The sequence below is a fragment of the Bemisia tabaci genome, chromosome 9 (assembly GCF_918797505.1).
Source record: "Bemisia tabaci chromosome 9, PGI_BMITA_v3".
Classification (NCBI taxonomy): Eukaryota; Metazoa; Arthropoda; class Insecta; order Hemiptera; family Aleyrodidae; genus Bemisia; species Bemisia tabaci.
The window spans coordinates 22,309,421-22,325,625 of record NC_092801.1 but is presented as its reverse complement, the minus strand read 5'-3'; the positions used below and the strand labels follow the sequence as shown (position 1 = coordinate 22,325,625).

Sequence of the window (16,205 nt, the reverse complement as noted above, 5' to 3'; positions counted from 1 at the left end):
CTGCATATAACTAAGGTTGTCAGGTTTACACATAACAAATTAATTCAACATGGTCCTAAACAATTGGACGCAACCTCAAACACAAAATGTTAAGATCGGTGGTGAGGCGTGAATGATCGATTATCGATATTTCCCCATTTGAAGCTGTGGTAAAGAATCGATCATTAAGGTGTTCGCTGCGAACACCCTGTTTATCGATCCTTTTCCATAGGTTTAAATGGCATATCAATCGATGTATCCCAAAGCACGCCACGCCACTGGTTAAGATTTTAGTTTGAATAACTGAAAATGAGAAAATTCTTAACAATTCCACTTTGCTCTGCCATTTTTTACTCATAAGAATCAAAAACCTATCCGAAGAGAACCGTTTCCTCAGATTACTCAATCGACTTTTGAGGCTATGTCTACATGTTGAACCAATCGATGTCGATACAATCTCACGTTTTTGGTGTATCGAATACGATCCATTCCATCCACGAATTTTCACTCTCGGTTGTGGAATCCACTGGCAATTTCAGCAAGTTTATCAAGTAATTTAAAGCGCTCTGCCATTTTTGATTCCCGCAGTAATGCCCACCGTTATTGGCGCCGCGCCGTGCCGTGCCGTGGGCCGCAGCGCAGGTGAAGTGGCGTGCCCGGACTGTCAAAACGCCTTCGCTTCTGAGCGTATGCAACACGGTCATCCATAGAGTTCGAATAGTTGCATTCAGGACTTTAGGAGTTGAAATGAAATTTGCATACATACAGTGTTCGTCGGAATTGGCACTAACTCTGCCGTGATAGCGAGGAGAGCAGTAAGTGCCAAAATGAAGTTTTGAGAAAACGGGCTCAGAAGCTTCTGACCGGAAAATTTTATTGAAAGAAGCCTCAGTTCTTTGTCAAATTGCCACTAATCGTCCTAAAGACTCCTAGAAATCGTTTGGATGATTAATAATCGACTGATTTTATTTCAATTACATAAAAAGGGAATTTTTTATTTTCATGCTAGGCAATTCGTAGGCAAGACAGCCGTGAGTGCTATCTTCTGCATGCTTTCGTGGTTGCGTCTGAGACACACAAAAACCACATTTTCAAGATAGAAATTCGCAGAAGAGGGCGGCACTTTACTTGAAAGCACTGTTTACATCAGCTCCCTGGAGGAATATTGCCACTTACTGCTGCCTTGCCTAAGACTGCGTCATTTTTTGCGCACTTCTCATACGTCTCGTTTTGATACAATGAAGATGAATTTTGCTGTTTTAGCTATTTCAGTGATTTCATCTAAAAGAGCTCACACTTTGAAAGGAACTCGATTTCGAAAATTTGACACTTATCTACTCTACCGTGCTAAGGAATAACGCCGTATGAACATTCGAGAGTTGCCAAATTTCCTTCGACAAAATGTTTATTTTCTGGAACAATCATGAATATTTTTCCTTGAAATTTCCGAAGTTTTTAATCAAATTACAAAAAAAAACAAATTGTCTGAGAAATTAGTAGACAAATATTCACACAATTTCCTGGAAATATGTGATTTACCAAAGGAAATTTGGCAACGCCTGAAGGTTCATACGGCGTTTTTCCTTAGTATGACAGTACTGCTCTCTTTGCGACGTAGCAAGGCGTTGCGCATGAAACTGACTTCAGTCAATCAGTGAACGCCGTTTCCGCCGCCTGGCCATTTCTTTAGAGCCCGCCAAAAATATCGCTTCAAACGGATCCGGTTTTTGGCAGTTTCAAAACGAGGTTTCTTTGCCATTTGGGGTTGATCAAAAAATCTGAAAAAATTCCCAGTAGCGTTGGCACACTCCGGACGTTCAGAAAGTGGCAAAAAGAAAAGTTCAGAGAGTCCCACTTGTAGTAATCCTTTCTTAACCAAAGGAAATGTTTACCTAACCAGGAGAACCAGTGAAAAATGTAAAAAAAGTAAAGGAAAAAAAATGAGAAAAACTGCAGAGCTTCGAGGATTTTTATTTTGAAATTGTTTTTCCGTTTTTCATTTCCTTCTGAAGTTCTCTCACTTCAATGTCCGTCAAGCTCTGTTAAAAATCTGAACATTGGAAAATGTAGAAATTTTGTGATCCCTTTTAAATTAATTTTCGCCTCCAGTTTGGCTGTGCTAAAAAAAATAGCAAATTATGTATTATTATATTGTTTGGAAGTGTGGTTGAGGTGCGGCAACATTAAAACAACATTATCTTTCCGGTTTGACAACACTGCGTTGCACTTCCCCTCCCCTGCCTACGTTCGCTTCGCACCGTCAGAGCACCGGACACCGCCGACCATCACCGACACCGAGCCCACGCGTGTTTGCACCAGTTCGCAACTTTGTTTACTTCTTATCTTCTGCGGAATCTTGGCGGTTTTGTGTTCCATCCTCACTTTAATTTTGTCGTTTTATTTTCTGAGTAATCCGTCTTGATCTGATAATTCCATCGAATTATGCATGTGACTGTTCTCCTAGTGAATGACTGAATGAGTTCTTTATTCACAAGTGACAAGTGTTATTGTACCCTGACCGTGCCTAGTTACCTACTGATAATGGTGTGAACTTCACACGTTTCCTGACACATCCTCCAGATCTTCTCTCAAAGGTATGTTGATTATTTGACTTCTAAATTGATTGTAAGTTGTCCCTCTTTCCTCTTCTTTCCTTTCTTTCACCGCTTTCTCTCGCCCAACAGTTTGTATTGCACCACATGATAACAACTGTTGAATCCATGTTCAAAAGGAACAGGTGCATGCACATTTTCAGACGAGTCTTTAAGTGCTTTTCGAATATATTTCAGGACTCATGTGGCCTGGACTCATGTGGCCTAAAATCTGTTCTCTTTTAATGAATTAATCGCAGAGCCCAGGAAACTGACGTCAATCATGTTCATTCCGTGTGGAAACTCAGATTTTACTTATTTGCAGAGCAGGGACAGGCAGCCTCGCCGAATCACTTTCTCTTTTAGTGCTTGTCATTTCATCACTTACTTAAAGTATAGGGAATATTGAACTGTTTTAAACTCCACTTCTAGTATTTTCATGAAAGTAAACACACCCATGCTCACAGTGGCAACAGTTTCAGCGAGGCTCACAGGTAGAGACCCGGTATCTTACAGGAGGGCTGAGCGATACGATAAGTGGTGTATGTGCCTCAAGTAATTGTTATCAGTATGGCTTCGCTAACAGCCACTGTTCACGACCACTCTGGTGCAAGCCTGCATGTTGGGTAAAAAGGCTTCCACCAGAGCATCAGCTTCCAAAGGAAATTCAGCCAAATTACTTAAGTAAATTTCTTAGAAGCGGAAGTCGGTCCTTCCAATTCTGTTTTCACTTCAGCAATAAAAAACAATGAACGACACTGAGAATCGACAGTTCAATTGTTAATTTTAATGGAAAGTTTACTAGAGAGAATATAGAGTTAGTCCCTCACTATTTCATGTCAAATTTTTTTAATATCAGATAAGTAAGTAAGCAAGGTGAACCTACAGACTGAGCGATGAACCAAGCGAATATCTATGGCCAAAGTGCTAAACCACATATCTCTGTTTGCGATGTTGCATCGTATTTTTTTTCTTTGGAAAACTAGATAATGTAGCTTCTTTAAAATTTCCTTGATTTTTCTTCGCTGGAAGCAGGATATCCTGTATAAATTTCAAGCTAGAGAAAATACTTGAAAAGATGGTCCGAAACTGTATGTACTCTTTCAAGCTATGTATACTTAAAGTTGGCTTGCTTTTCCTCGAAAATATAAAGTTGGTGTGAAAATGTCGAAATACTGCAATGATGAAACGTGATTATGCATTTTAGCCATCGATATCAGTGATAATACCATTACCCCACCATAATCTACTGTGCTAATTTCTATGAACCCTGAACTTCTGCATACTTTTTTCCCACATTTATTAGCATACATTTTGTAGTTGAGTGACTTTACTGTAGGTAATAATATTGATATTTAAATTATTTATCATCCTTTTTTCCCCCATTTCTTTTGTGGTAACAGAATACTTAGAAGAAATAGAGAAAAGGCACCTAAATAATAAGGCAAAGAAGCCTTGAGACAGATGGAGTCTTACAATTAAATACCATTAAAATTTTACACAAGAAATAAATCTAAGTAAAGACATGAAATTAAAATGAGGAATAAATAGGAAAAGATGGGGGGGGATAGAAAAATTGACAATCAAGTCAGATGGAGGGCAGGCAGTTCTGCTTTAACACTGTTAGTTATGCTGGGTGGTTAATACATCCTGTACATACAAGTCAAATATGACGCTTTTCTCGGAAAAATTATGTTTTTTTGGTGTTAATTTTACGGAAAATTTCACGCAAAATTTGAGCTGGATAACACAAATAATAAAATTAATATATTCATCCATCAAAGTTCTATAATTTTTTAACTGAAAAAAAAAAATAAAAATAATAATAATAATAACCTATCATCCAAGAAACTACCACGGTTCATAATGCAAAATCTTGAGATATCGACGGTGCTAGTGTCTAGATCCACGTTCCTCGGTTTGCAACGTTGTATAGACTTTACGTCATTACTTTATTTTTTAAATGGAAAACTAATTTTTAAATTCTTTAAAACTGCTGTGATTTTTCTTACCTGTGCGAAGAAAATTCTGTGAAAACTTCAGGGAATACTGTAGATTTGTTCTCCTTTAAAAAGGGCAAAATAAGAGCGGAGATTTTCGAACACCGCAAACGAGGTGCGTAATTTTGCCGTGCTAACGAAGAAAGCCGTAACTGTAAAATTATTGAAATCGAGCTTCCTTCAAAATTCGTCGAATCTTTTTCAGATGAAATCACTGAAATAGGCAAAACAGGAAAAGTCATCTTATTTTTATGAAAACGAGACATACGAAAAAGCCGTATGTTCGCAAAAAATGATGTAGTTCCAGATGAGCTAGCCGATTATCAGATGAAACTCGCGTCATTTCCTACTTAAGTACTTTTTCGCACGTGGAAATCAAGCGAGCAACTATTCGAACTCCGGAGTAGGTATGTGGTATCATGCGAAATTGAAGGAAAATCGTAGGTTTTCGCCGTTTATGAATAACTTGCGCGCATCGATATAGAAGTCGCGCATTTTTCGCGATACTGAGGTGAAAATTGTGCGACTTAAAGTATGTGATCTTAATTATTATCCGCTGGAAAATTCCGAGTTGTGGCTTGGTATGGAAGTGAATAAGCGTAAAATTTAAAGATTTTACATAACCGACCAGAAAATCGCGCATTTCCCGCGATATTGAAGTGATCGTCACATAAATTCTGTTTTTTTCTTTCTTCTTTCTTTCTTTCTTTCTTTTATTCTTTTTCTTTTCAGAACTCAATTCAGAAGTTGATCGTAAAGAAATTTTTATCACATCCAAAATCACTCCCAGAACTTTGTAGAACTTCGTCGCCATCTTGTTTGTTTACATTGGGGCAAACTATTAGCGGAGGGGCTGGGGTTTGTTTACATTGGGCCAATTTCGGGGCTCCATGAATCCATGATAGCCGACCAATCAGAGAGCGGGACATTTTTTCTGTAGTAACATGATTGAGATGGCAATGCTCTCCCGTATACAGGTACTCCACAGTGGCTAGGCGTGAGCAATCGATTATCGATATTTTCCCATTTGAAGCTATGCTAAAGAATCGATCATTAAGGCGTTCGCTGCAAACACCCTGTCTGTCGATCCTTTTCCATAGCAGATTAATCGATATATCGGAAAGCACGCCCCGCCACTGGTACTCCAAAAGGAACCATGGACGGAACTAGACATTTTCTGTCGAGGGGCACAGGAGAATGTAGAAATTGGGCTAAGAGGGATTTGGGAGGACTCTCCCATATGCAGAGAGAGTTCCGGAGGGTCTTCTGGAAAGAGCCTCGCCAAAAAGTGGTGTTTTTTAGCCCCTTTTTGTACACCCGAGTTGGTCAACGGGACAAGGCTCAAATGAAAGCTGATGGTAAGGCAAACTTCCATGCAAAGTTCAACTTGAAGTGAAACCTCGTTTAGGCTGTAGAGCGTTGCCAATTTTCCATTTTTATGCGCTATACTCAAGGAACACTGGATCGTCATGGTTCAACAGGCTAGTACACGCGAGTTGGTCAACGAGACAACGCTCAAATGAAAGCTTATGATAAGGCAAACTTCCAGGAAAAGTTTCAACTTGAAGTGAAACCTCATTTAGGCTGTACAACGTTGCCAATGTTCCATTTTTATGTGCTAAAATCAAGGAATTCGGGACTAGTAGTCCAGTGCATCATAATTAAACAGACTAGAGTCGTAATGTTTAGCCCATCCTCATCAAATTTATAGCCCATGAAGGTACGTTTTCCGCCAAAAATCTCGAAAATACTCTAATTTTATGTTTAAAAAATTAATAATATATTGGCAACACTGCTCCGAAACGTTCACGATGGCCTTTGGTTGCGCTTCTATTCGATCTCAGGGTAGTATTTAGCTCGTAGACCGATGCACTTGTCTGTTTAATTATGATGCTATGGACTATTAGTCCCGAATTCCTCGATTTTAGCACATAAAAATGGAAAATTGGCAACGTTGTACAGCGTAAACGAGGTTTCACTTCAAGTTGAAACTTTTCCTGGAAGTTTGCCTTATCATAAGCTTTCATTTGAGCCTTGTCTCGTTGACCAACTCGCGTGTACTAGTCTGTTGTTCTATGGTGATCCAGAATTCCTCAATTTTTGCACATAAAAATGGAAAATTGGCAACGCTGTACAGCCTAAACGAGGTTTCACTTCAAGTTGAAACTTTACATGGAAGTTTGCATTACCATCAGCTTATTCGTTTGAGCCTTGTCCAGTTGACCAACTCGGGTGTACTAGCCTGTTGAACCATGATGATTCAGTATTCCTGGAGTATAGCGCTTAAAAATGGAAAATTGGCAACGCTGTACAGCCTAAACGAGGTTTCACCTCAAGTTCATACTTTACATGGAAGTTTGCCTTACCATTAGCTTTCATTTCAGCCTTGTCCCGCTGACCAACTCGGGTATACAAAAAAAGGGGCTAAACTTGGCGAGGCTCTTTTGACGCAATATTTTCGCTCATTTCATACCTCATTTTAAAAAAATGAATTTAATGAACCCAATCCGAGATTCTGAATCATTACAATTCAGGGATACACTTTCACTCAAATTGTAGTAAAAATGGGACAGGGAGTCAAGGATAATGACGTGCAGTCCTCCCTTTGCTTCGATTTTAGCGGCGCGCCAGCCAGGGAGATCGCACGGGACGGGACACGAGTAATTGCTGGAGTGTGGCGCGCCTTCGATCCGGCTGGCAGCAACATGCTTACACCCGTGGTCGAATAGTTGTATCACTGCGCCTGCCGTGAATGCGTTCAAATATCCTTTCCTACACGCGTAGGGAAGCGTATTTTGCTCCGACTGCATCGTTGCAGACCTCAAATAATGTCTTATTTTTAATCATTCTTGTTACGAAGGGCAAATACAGTTTTTCTAAACAATTTCCGCGGATTTTCTTCAGTCGCTGGAAATTTTGACGCAATATTTTCGCTCGTTTCATACCTCATTTTAAAAAAATGAATTTAATAAACCCACTCCGAGATTCTGAATCGTTACAATTCAGGGATACACTTTCACTCAAATTGTAGTAAAAACGGGACAGAGAGTCAAGGATAATGACGTGCAGTCCTCCCTTTGCGTCGATTTTAGCGGCGCGCCAGCCAGGGAGATCGCACGGGACGGGACCCGAGTAATTGCTGGAGTGTGGCGCGCCTTCAATCCGGCTGGCAGCAACATGCTTACACCCGTGGTCGAATAGTTGTATCACTGCGCCTGCCGTGAATGCGTTCAAATATCCTTTCCTACACGCGTAAGGAAGCGTATTTAGCTCCGACTGCATCGTTGCAGACCTCAAATAATGTCTTATTTTTAATCATTCTTGTTACGAAAGGCAAATACAGTTTTTCTAAACAATTTCCGCGGATTTTCTTCAGTCGCCGGAAATTTTAACGCAATATTTTCGCTGTAATCGAAAAATTGGCAACAATGCATGGTAAAATTAGTGCGACATTACAAACATGGGCATTTCCTAGTGTATTATATATAGTGTATCCTCCAGTAAGTTAATGGAACTTAAGATTACTTGAGCTGGTGAAACTGAAGATTACTTGAGTTGGTGAAACTTAAGGTTACTTATGTTAATGGAACTTAAAATTTCTTGAGTTGGTGAAATTTTAGATTATTTTAGTTAATGAAACTTAAGGTTACCTAAGTTAATAAAACTTAAGGTATGGTAAACTTAAGTCAATACAGCTTCACAAAATAAAATTTGAATAAACTCACTTAGGCAACCCGAAATACAGTTAGGCTTATTTCCGTTGAATTCGTCCCAATAATATTCTCGTCTGTTTAAATAATTACTTAATTGTACTTTTTTCCATCAGGTACCTGAAGTGGCAAGCCAACAATGTCCTTTCAAGTGGACAGCGTCGAGCTGGTGCACGATGGCAAGTCTTCAGACCAGGATTCACCTCACATCGACAGCATTGAGTTCTCGGGTCTTTCGAGCATGGACGGGTCTCCAGAACTTGAGAAAGCTCCAGCAAATAGCGGTGAGTTAGCGATGCTTAAACCTCTAAACCAGAAAGCAGTCGTAGTTAAAGATGCCAAGTTGGTAGAGCATATTGAGTCCCTGGGCAAGGGAACCCCTTGTCCGCGCATTAGGAAAATCGAGTCTCCAAATCGGAAAGTAATGCCGGTGAGTTTTTCAGCGAAGACCACCAAGTCCCCAAAGGAAAATGTTCCTCCCAGTACCACTCAGTTCAGCGCTAGAAATATAGACACTTCGAATCAGGTTAATCCTCCCAAGAATACCGCGTTAACAGATAGCACCAATTCTCCAAGTCGGGGAGTACTCACCAACTCTCCAAACCAGAAAGCACTTTTGGGAAAATTCTTCGGGTCACCGGACATCAGAACCGCCCCAAATCACATAGTATCAGATGTTGTTGAGTCAACGGTCAAAACTCAGTACCCTAAAGGAGAACCGATAGCAAATGCTGTTGAGTTCTCTATAAAGCTTTCTGAAGTACTGAATAATATCATGAATTCCCCAACGAAGGATGGAGATGACTTCATTATATTGGATGACCTAGATGATCTCGGCGAGTCTCCTGGAATGAAAATACGCACCATCAAGATCTCGCAAAACTCTGCACCTTCAACTGATTCGATGGATGTTGCGCCTTTAGACGTTACCGCATCATCACTTAAGGAAACAACCCCGGTAAACGTCGTTGAGCCGGCGGAAAATATCATCTCCTCAAATGATCCGACGGATGTTACGCCGTCAGATATTACCGCGTCATCAACTAAGAGAACAACCCCGGTAAAAGTCATTGAGCATGCAAAAAACACCACGTCCTCAAATCAGAATTCAATGGATGTTGCGTCGGCGGATATTTCCGAGCCATCAATTAAGGAACCAACCCCTATCCAAGTCGTCAACATTCAGTCTCTCAGGCAGACCTCAACGGAAAATACCACATCCTCAAATGATCCAATGGACGTTGTGGAGATAGACATAATCGAGCCATCGACCAAGGAAACCACCCCTCTGGAAATCGTCGATTTGGCAACACCCCCAAGGGTGGTAAAATCGATCCGGACGCCGACCTCCGTTTCCGGTGCGAAGAAAAAAACCGACAAGCCATTGATCGGGGCTTCAGCGTCCTTTAAGGCCAAGGAGCGAGTCAAGCCCGAGAAGCCACCGGTCCCAAGCTGGTTTCGGAACGTGTCTTTCACCGAAATCGGGAACATCACCGGAGGGAGAAGGGTCGTCAGTGTGAGGGGGAAGATCATCTTCAGCTCGCGCCCTCACCGTTCGGGCGGAAAGGGTCTCGAACTGTACTTCGACGTAGCCGACGAGACGGGAATCATCCGCGTCTTCGCGCACGATAAGGTAGCGTTCTTCTTCAAGAAGCAGATCGTCGTCGGTAAAACTCTCCAGATGATCCGCGCCGTAGTACACCCCAGGCAGCCTCTCGTCAATAACCTCGACCATCCCAGCGAGCTGCACTTGGACGAGTACACGGACCTAGTGTGGGAGGTCAAAAGCCGTCTTCTGAAAGCCCTGGACCTGGATATCCGTTTCGTGGCGTACGAGGATGTCGAATCCTTCGGCGCGGACGAATTTTTCGACGTGACCGGAACCGCTCTTCATTTCCGCCTTCACACCGAGGAAGGTGAGAGGAGTTGCATAACGATCAGGGACGACAGAGGGTATGAGTTGGATGTCACTTATTTCGATTGGTATATTCCTACCCATGAAAGCATGCTCGGCCTGAGAATCGATATCCTGCGATGCCGTTTTAACCACGTAGATCGCATAGTCGATGCAACCGGGAGCCATGTCAAAATCGACGGTCGACCCGTGAGAGCGTACTATAGTTCCTATCTAGACTTTTTCTAGGCTGTCTCTTTCGTGCCGAGTGGAGTCCCTTTATACTGAGAGTGAAGACAATGCCAATCCCCTTATGATTGGTTCCCGTTTTTTAGGCCTTCACAGTGTCGTAAATGGGAATATAGATTACTAATTGCTAAGATCATAAACTTGTGATATCCATAAGCCGCGTTGTCTCAACTCTCTCTATAAAGGGACTCTAGTGCCAAGAGCTCCGCTGTCGTGCTAAAGAAGAACGCAGTATGAACCTTTAGACGTTGTCAAGTTTCCTTTAGTAAAACCGAATTTACTGAGAAAATGGTGAGTATTTTTCCAAATTTTTCAGACAACTTGCACGCAATTTACGAGTATAAAATATCTGAAAATTTCAAGAAAAAATATGCATGAATGTCGCCTATAATACATGTTTTATCACGGGAAATTTGGCTTCTCTCAAATGTTCATACGGCGCTCTTCTTCAGCGCGACAGTCCGAGTGTAGGTTTTCCTTCGAAATCGAGAAATTTATTTTGAGAATTCGTTTTCAGATGAATTAAGCAAGGCGGCAATTCACTGGGAAAAATGCGACCTCCTTCGAGTAGAAGTATTCTTGAATTTGCCACCAAGAAGATTTTCTTTCGAATCAAGGCGGAGAAGTTTACATCAAGATACATCAAGAAGACAATAGGCTCATATTGAAGAGGATGTCGCTGCCGGACGGAAATCCTGCCTGATTTAAGCCATTTTTTTCTTGATGCAAGAGGAGATCTTCCTGATTGCAAATTCAAGAGCACTTCAACAAATAATAATAAGTCAAGTCACTTCCTACCATAATTTATCTACCTGCTATCTTTTTTTCCAATCTGAACTTTTAACTGAAAGCTTGAAGCGCAGTAGGATTCTGGCAATCTCTCTCAAATTGAGATAATTTTTTTCTCCTTAAACACAACATTTTTAAGGAGGTAGCTCAAAATATCTATCAGAAAAATTCAGAATTCTGGTTGAACCTACTCGAAGGGCTAAGGGCTCTCTTCACCCAGTCATCCTGTTCCTGTTTACAACGAGAGAGTTTCTGTCAGCTCTTTTGAAATAAAAGTTGTCTCATAATTTGCGAGTGTATTGGTTTTATGTATTTATTCAATTCATGTATTTCCCGAAATAATTCGTCTAATTGAAATAAATATGCAGAGTAAATGTTCTGGATTAATAGCCCTACATATTCATGTATTTAAGAGTTCTTGCTGTTGAAAGTTCGCATTCCTCCAACCCCGCCCTTCTCTTTCTACTGTAAATTCTCCTCCTCTAAAGTCCCTTGTTTATGTATCTATATTAATGTTCTCTCTGTCCTCTGAAATGTTTACATCACCAACATGAAGTTTATCATTGTTGAAGAAGTATGCAGATTCTCTTTTATAACTTAGGATAAGCAATTATTTCCTCTTTGCTATAATCGTTGGTCAGAACAGTTCATCGATAATTTTTCTCTACTTCCTTCCCCCTCCTATCCCTACCCCCCCCCCCTCTTTCTACTTGAAATTCACCTTAAGTCCTTTTTTTATTCATCTATTTTTATGTTCTTTCTTTCCTCTGAAATTGTTGCGTCACCAACATGAAGTTTATCATTGTTAAAGAATTGTGCACTTACTCTTTTATAACATAGGATAAGCAATTATTTCCTTTTTGTTTTAATGGTTGGTCAGAGTAGTTAAGTGATAATTTTTCTCACCGATTTATCCATTTTTCCCTCCTTCCTCCCCCTCCCCCCTCTCTTTAGTTTTTGGTAACTAATTATTCTCAATTTCTCGTCCAACATATCGTCGCCTACCTGACATAAGGGCGTAACTATTCTCTGCAATGAACCCTGTCCCCCATACAATTCATTGTTTTTCCGGGCTCATTTCAATGTGCTGTTACGCCCTTATGTTAGCCAAGCGACGATATTACGGAGCAGAATTAATCGTGGCTCTCGTCAACATCAACCGTTCTATCTCATTTGATCAGCATTTCTACATACGATCTCGAAATAATATCAGTGTTCATATTTGTTGCCAGGCTTTCGAGCCCAAATGTGAAACGTAATTTTTAGTTTTCGATAATGTACTCAGTTAATTTTAGACTTTTCTCACCCTCTTGCATCAAAATGAATTTCTAGATTCAAGTATTATTTTGAGAATAAGCCGAAAAACTCATGTCATACACCTGGGACATAGTTACCACTGGTAAATTTTGTATAGTAAGCAAGATTAGTACAATTCTCTTTTCTCCTCAATGTAGACAAATTTTAATGAAGTTTTCAAATTTTAAAACGTGATAGTTTTTTTTTTCAAGTTTTCAAATTTTATATAGGTAGTGGTATATTTTGTAGTTACTTGAAATCAAGAAGTTGAGAAGGTTGTTATTAATTACGATCAAATGGACAGTATTACTCCTCAAGGAACTGAGTAACATTCGCAGTTGCCAATTTTCATACAACAATTAACTTCCTCCATTGAGAACGACCGTCGCGACTACTGTGAGTTGCGGGATAACGATAGAGACTGGTTGCGGGCAACTGTGTCTGCGTTGCATAAAGCCAAATTCGTGAAATTTTCAAAGTAATTGGCATTGTAGTTTTTTTTTTTGTAGACTAAGATTGTCCAACCAAAGTTATCAGTTGAATTATTTGATTCTTTTCCAGAAAACACCGCTCAAATTATCGTTTCGTTAGAATCCATTTCATAATTATGGTGCATTCCACACATATTTTTCTCTTTAAACCCACATAAAATCATCGATAAATATGATGTGAAAACAATTGAGTTTTCTTGTGTATATTTTTAGAATAACTCGCGAATTACTTAATGTTCATGCGCGCAAATTGCTGTCCTTGCCTGAAAATGGCTTGTTTCAAGTTTCATTTTAAATTGTGTAAGATTAACTAAACCTCATTTTTTTATATTTCCTTTGATAATTCAAGATGTCCTTTTTGTACTTTAATATTAGATTAGTTTAGGTTATTTGCCATTTGTTCAGTGTTCAAAATTTAACTTAGGTAAATATCAAACTCTATAATAAAACTGGTGCTTCTGCCAATTTTATAAGTACTCGGTTTATTTTATTCTTCAATTCTGTCACTGATTTCGATTAAAAATACCGAAAGTATTCAAAGAACAATCCTTGTAAATTTTATTGAAACAAACTTTCTGACACCATCGGAAATTTGTAATTTACAAACGTCATTCTGTTCATGCCACGTTTGGATGGCCTTTAGCATGATTCAAGAAATCGTAAAGTCTGCTTGTTTTTCAAAAGTTATGAGGCAGTTTCCTCTTACATGATCAATGTAATTTTTTTCAACCGCCTTTTAAATACAAGCACACCAAACCCCCTCCCCCTCTTTGAGAGCACTGATCCGCTTTTACAATAGCAGTCGATTTTCTTTTTGATTTATTTTAAAATACGACAGTAAGCAGAAAAATCTTTCAGCGATTGATTCATGCGGCTTTAAAAAGGATTTGATTCCAGATTTTTTTTTTTTTAAAGTCTTTGAAGTGCGTTTCTTTTTTTGTAACATTCGCAAAGCGTAGGCACTAGAATTTCACCTTATGTGCAATTTCATTAAGTTGTTGGTCGCGTTCGAGAACCTGTAATGTCTTGCCACTTCAGATAAATACGTTTGAGTATTACCTATATACATTGTGAACACATTTTCAAGGGTCGAAGGATCGTGAAAAACAGTCAGTCTGGAAGGATGTTTAAGCTTTTCACATTTTACATTGCTGTGTCTAGTAATTTCTAATAGCTTGCTTTAATTTACCGTAGAATGTGTCTCAAACCTGTCTGATTTTTCATTTTTGAAGCCGCATGAAACATGCTTCTGCTTTTTACTTTCTCGCTTCCTTCTTGGGTAGAGGAAGTATTGTCATCCTCCAGCAAACAACAAGAAAGAAAAAAAGTTGAAATATCACAATTTCCAGACGTTTTAAGGACCTTGGAATCAATATAACCGTACTTCAAAAAATCGGTGTCCGTCCGTCAGGCGTCCCCTAACTCTGTGTACAGCCATATCTCAGAATCTATCTGTTCAATTTCATTCAAAATTTGCGGAGAAGACCATATGTATGGTCTCCTTATGCACGTCCAACGATTTTGGGGTACGCTGATATTTGGGGGGGGGGGGGCTAGGGGTTAACCATGATTCTTAGCAAAATCACACGGAAAACTCACTTAGACAAACTGTAGGTTTTGAAAAAATGCCGCATGGTTGCCAGATTGTGCTGAAAAATCAGCAGTTTCCCCCGTTTAAACCCATGGTAAAATATCCTCATTGAATGGTATAACCTGGCAACCTCGAATGCCTTTAATTCTTTGAAAGTTGGCACGAAAGCATACCACCTGGATTATTCATTTAAGTTCCTAAAAGATCTCTGGACCAAACTCAAAATTGAAGGGATTTGGGTCATATGGCGAGGGCCTTTTTTTAAATTTTACTTGCGAGGAAGATGTTTTCCTGTCTGTTGACACCATTTAACGTTACCTTCAACGAAATCCATTCGCGAAAACTCTAGAGTACCTATATTGAGAGAGTATGGCCACTGGGCCCATGGAGAGGCTTAGGACCCAAATGTGGCGGTGCTTTGTTTTGGTTTTTGTGGATGGGAGGGGGGTCTTTGCCAACTTTTGACGTTTATCACCAACCGCACTTGCTGCCACCCTTACTACATCTAAGATAATTTTTCTCAAAAATTGCACACGATTAGCCTTAAAAATATGTAAAGAAGTCGCAATAGTGCATTTGGGTAAAATTCTCGTTACGATAAGCAAAGAAAACTACATTTTGAGTCATTTTACATTAGATTAATTCATGGCGTCCGCCATTTTTGGGTCCTAAGGGCTCCATTCAGCCTAAGATGGCTGAGCCAATCAGAGGTGGTAACACCAGTGGCCATACTCTCTCAATATAGGTACTCTCCCTGGATTATTCATTTAAGGTCCTAAAAGATCCCTGGACCAAACTGAAAATTGAAAGCATATGGGTCAAATGGCGAGGGCCTTTTTTAAATTTTACTTGCGAGGAAGATGTTTTTCTGTCTGTTGACACCGTTCAACGTTACCTTCAACGAAATCCATTCGCGAAAATTCGTCCGCAAAGAACGGGAGTAAAGCATGGTGTCTAGTTCTTTAAAAACCGGGATTCATCAGAGGATGAAAATTTACCGGGAAAATCAAGGAAAAATTAAGGAATTTGTTCCAGAAACCGGGAAAATCAGGAAATTTGCTCAAGAAACCGGAAATAATGTAGAAGCTTTCATTGGATAATATCAACATCAGGAACATTTTTAATCCAAATTTTGAATGTGCAGCAAAGAAATGGCTGTAAGACTAATTAATATCTATATTCATATTTGAAACTCTGGAAAATTATTTTCCTTTCCCCAAGAAAACCCCGGGAAAGTGGGAGAAAACTTCGGTTTCTCATCCAGGAATGATCTCCTGAAAATCAGGGAAATATCAGGGAATGAGCTTTGCCAAGAAAACCTCACCCTGGAGTAAACACGCGCTCTCCTGCCGGGAAGCCGTCTTGCCGTCTTGTCGGGTGCACTCGCACTGCGCAATGCTCGGAGGTCAGGTCTGGGGCTGGAGCTAGGGGGAGATTTAAACAGATTTCGGGGATGCTCGTTTCAATGGCCGTCATTATAACAGTATGTGATCGCTCATAATGCCTGCTCAACGTTGCATGAAACCCCGCGCGGGACGCATCGCCGGGATAGGAAGACTCCCGACCAGGATAACGCGAGGGGGAGGGGGAGATATATTTCGAGTCGTTTCAGCTT

At 40.1% G+C, this 16,205-nt stretch overlaps 1 protein-coding gene across 1 annotated transcript; it reads left to right on the top strand.

Moving 5' to 3' along the window:
- The first annotated feature begins 2,264 nt into the window (after window positions 1–2,264).
- Window positions 2,265–13,475, top strand: LOC109034716 (uncharacterized). The gene is made up of 2 exons (XM_019048001.2): window positions 2,265–2,573; window positions 8,397–13,475. The coding sequence occupies exon 2, from the start codon at window positions 8,420–8,422 to the stop codon at window positions 10,421–10,423; it is 2,004 nt and encodes a 667-aa protein (XP_018903546.2). The 5' UTR covers window positions 2,265–2,573; window positions 8,397–8,419; the 3' UTR covers window positions 10,424–13,475.
- The last annotated feature ends 2,730 nt before the right edge of the window (window positions 13,476–16,205 follow it).

Coding starts and splice junctions, on each gene's coding strand:
- LOC109034716 (XM_019048001.2), top strand. CDS start 8,420: ATGTCCTTTCAAGTGGACAGCGTCGAGCTGGTGCACGATGGCAAGTCT.